At 68.0% G+C, this 2,007-nt stretch overlaps 1 protein-coding gene across 1 annotated transcript in view; it reads left to right on the top strand.

Annotated features, from left to right (window-relative positions):
- Positions 1-2: 2 nt before the first annotated feature.
- SEMA4A (semaphorin 4A) overlaps positions 3-2,007 on the top strand; it is a gene marked incomplete at its 5' end in the record, with an annotated part of 8,745 nt that continues 6,740 nt past the window's right edge. Inside the window, 6 exons of the mRNA XM_026073846.1 lie at positions 3-78; positions 680-840; positions 923-985; positions 1,095-1,193; positions 1,297-1,405; positions 1,494-1,647. Of these exons, the coding sequence (XP_025929631.1) occupies positions 3-78; positions 680-840; positions 923-985; positions 1,095-1,193; positions 1,297-1,405; positions 1,494-1,647 (662 nt within the window). The remainder of the gene's footprint in view (positions 79-679; positions 841-922; positions 986-1,094; positions 1,194-1,296; positions 1,406-1,493; positions 1,648-2,007) is intronic.

The following is a 2,007-nucleotide window of genomic DNA, read 5'->3' as shown; positions in this document are numbered from 1 at the left end:
TCCGCCTGCTCTGCGGCGTGCTGCTGCCCGCCGCCGTCCTCCGCGCCGAGCCGCTGCCCCGCGTCACCTTCGCCGCCGGTGAGTACGGCCGGGGGGGAAAAAAGGGGAAAAAAGGGGGAAAAGGGGGGAAAAAGGGGGAAAAGGGGGGGAAAAAAAGGGGAAAAAAGCTAATAGTGGTGAAAGGGGAAAGGGAAGCACAGGGACCAGCTGCTTTGCACGGAGACGGATTCAGCTTCGGGGTGCATCCGCATCCCCTCCGCYGGCGCCGAGCATCCGGCTTCGGGTGCTGCCGGGTGAACGGAGCCGGGGCGCAGGCCCGGAGCATCCCGCTGGTGTGTGAGGCCGGGTTTCCTAAGGGCTGGTGCTAATTAAAGGGTGCCAATGGAAGGGGTTTGGGGACACCGAGGCTGGGGCGCCTGGGATCGGCTGGCTGCCACCCCAGCGGGGGCCCGGCGCAGCCCCGGCCGCCACTTCCCCTTCCCGCCCGCCGCAGTTCGGAGAATTGCAGAAGCTCCTTTGCCTTTTGCTTGCGTCGCGGCCGGTTTCGGCGGTGGGGGGGAAACGGGGGGCCGCATCCTCCCCGCCGGCATGGTGCACCGGCTGGCGAGGTCCCGCTTGGATCGAAAGCACCCGTGGATGGAGGGGGGGGGGGTTTCAGCCTCCTTTTTGGCGCTGCCAGGGGACCCGCGGCGGCCCCTCGCCCGCTTCAGCCTGCCCAACGTCTCCGACTACGAYGCCCTGCTGCTGCGCGAGGACCAGGAGATGCTGTACGTGGGGGCGCGCGACCGGCTGCTGGCCCTYGCCGTCGCCGGCTCCGGCTCCGTCCTCGCCAAGGCTTCGGTGAGTGTCCGGCGCCGGGCGGCCCCGTGCCTCGGTTTCCCTGCTCGCCGGCCCCTGCGGACCGTCTCGCCTCCCTGCCTAGATCGCGTGGAGCCCCACGGCGGAGAAAGCGTCCGAGTGCGCCTTCAAGAAGAAGAGCCAGGAGGTGAGACGGCAGCGGCGGTGGCAACGGGGGGGGGACGGGGGACAGCAGGGGATGCTCATCCTCACCCGGTCCCTCTTTTTCACCCCCCCCCCCCCGATTGCTTTTGCAGACCGAGTGCTTCAACTTCATCCGGGTGCTGGTGGCCCTCAACGAGACCCACCTCTACGCGTGCGGCACCTACGCCTTCAGCCCGGCTTGCGCCTACGTGGTGAGCGAACGCGCCGCGGCGCCGTGCTGCGGCTTCGYCCCGGCGCGGTGACGAGCCCGGCCGGCCCGTCACCGTGCCTCGGTTTCCCCCCCCCTCCGCCCAGCACCTGGAGAACTTCACGCTGGTGGCCAGCAGCAGAGGACAACCCTTCCTGGACGGGAAGGGCCAGTGTCCCTTCGACCCCCAGCACACCCACACGGCGCTGCTGGTGGGTGAGTTTTGGGGAAGGTTTTTGGGGGGGGGGGACGCCGGGGTCGCCCGCCGCCCGCCGCCACCCCATCGCCGCCCCTCCGCCGGCAGACGGCGAGCTCTACGCGGGCACCATGAACAACTTCCAGGGCAACGAGCCCATCATCTCCCGCTCGCTGGGCGGCCGCACCTTGCTGAAGACRGACGCCTTCCTGCGCTGGCTCGCAGGTGGGACGCGGCCACGGCGGCCGCCTGGGGCTTGGGGGCGTGCACGGGGATTTTGGGGGCATGCACGGGGGTTTGGGGGTGTGCAGGGAGATTTTGGGGGCATGCATGGGGATTTGGGGGGCATGCATGGGGATTTAGGGGCGTGCAAGGAGATTTTGGGAGCAGGCACAGGGGTTTGGGGGTGTGCAGGGAGATTTTGGGAGCATGCAGGGAGATTTTGGGAGCATGCATGGGGGTTTGGGAGCATGCACAGGGGTTAGGGGGCATGCACAAAGATTTTGGGGGCATGCACAGGGATTTTGGGGCATGCAGGGAGATTTTGAGAGCATGCATGGGTCTGGGGGGCATGCAGGGAGATTTTGGGGGCATGCACGGGGATTTTGGGGCATGCACGGGG

This window comes from Apteryx rowi, unplaced genomic scaffold (assembly GCF_003343035.1).
Source record: "Apteryx rowi isolate R43461 unplaced genomic scaffold, aptRow1 scaffold_379, whole genome shotgun sequence".
Lineage (NCBI taxonomy): Eukaryota > Metazoa > Chordata > Aves > Apterygiformes > Apterygidae > Apteryx > Apteryx rowi.
Note: the sequence above shows the minus strand (reverse complement) of the source record. Positions and strands in the feature narration are given on the sequence as shown.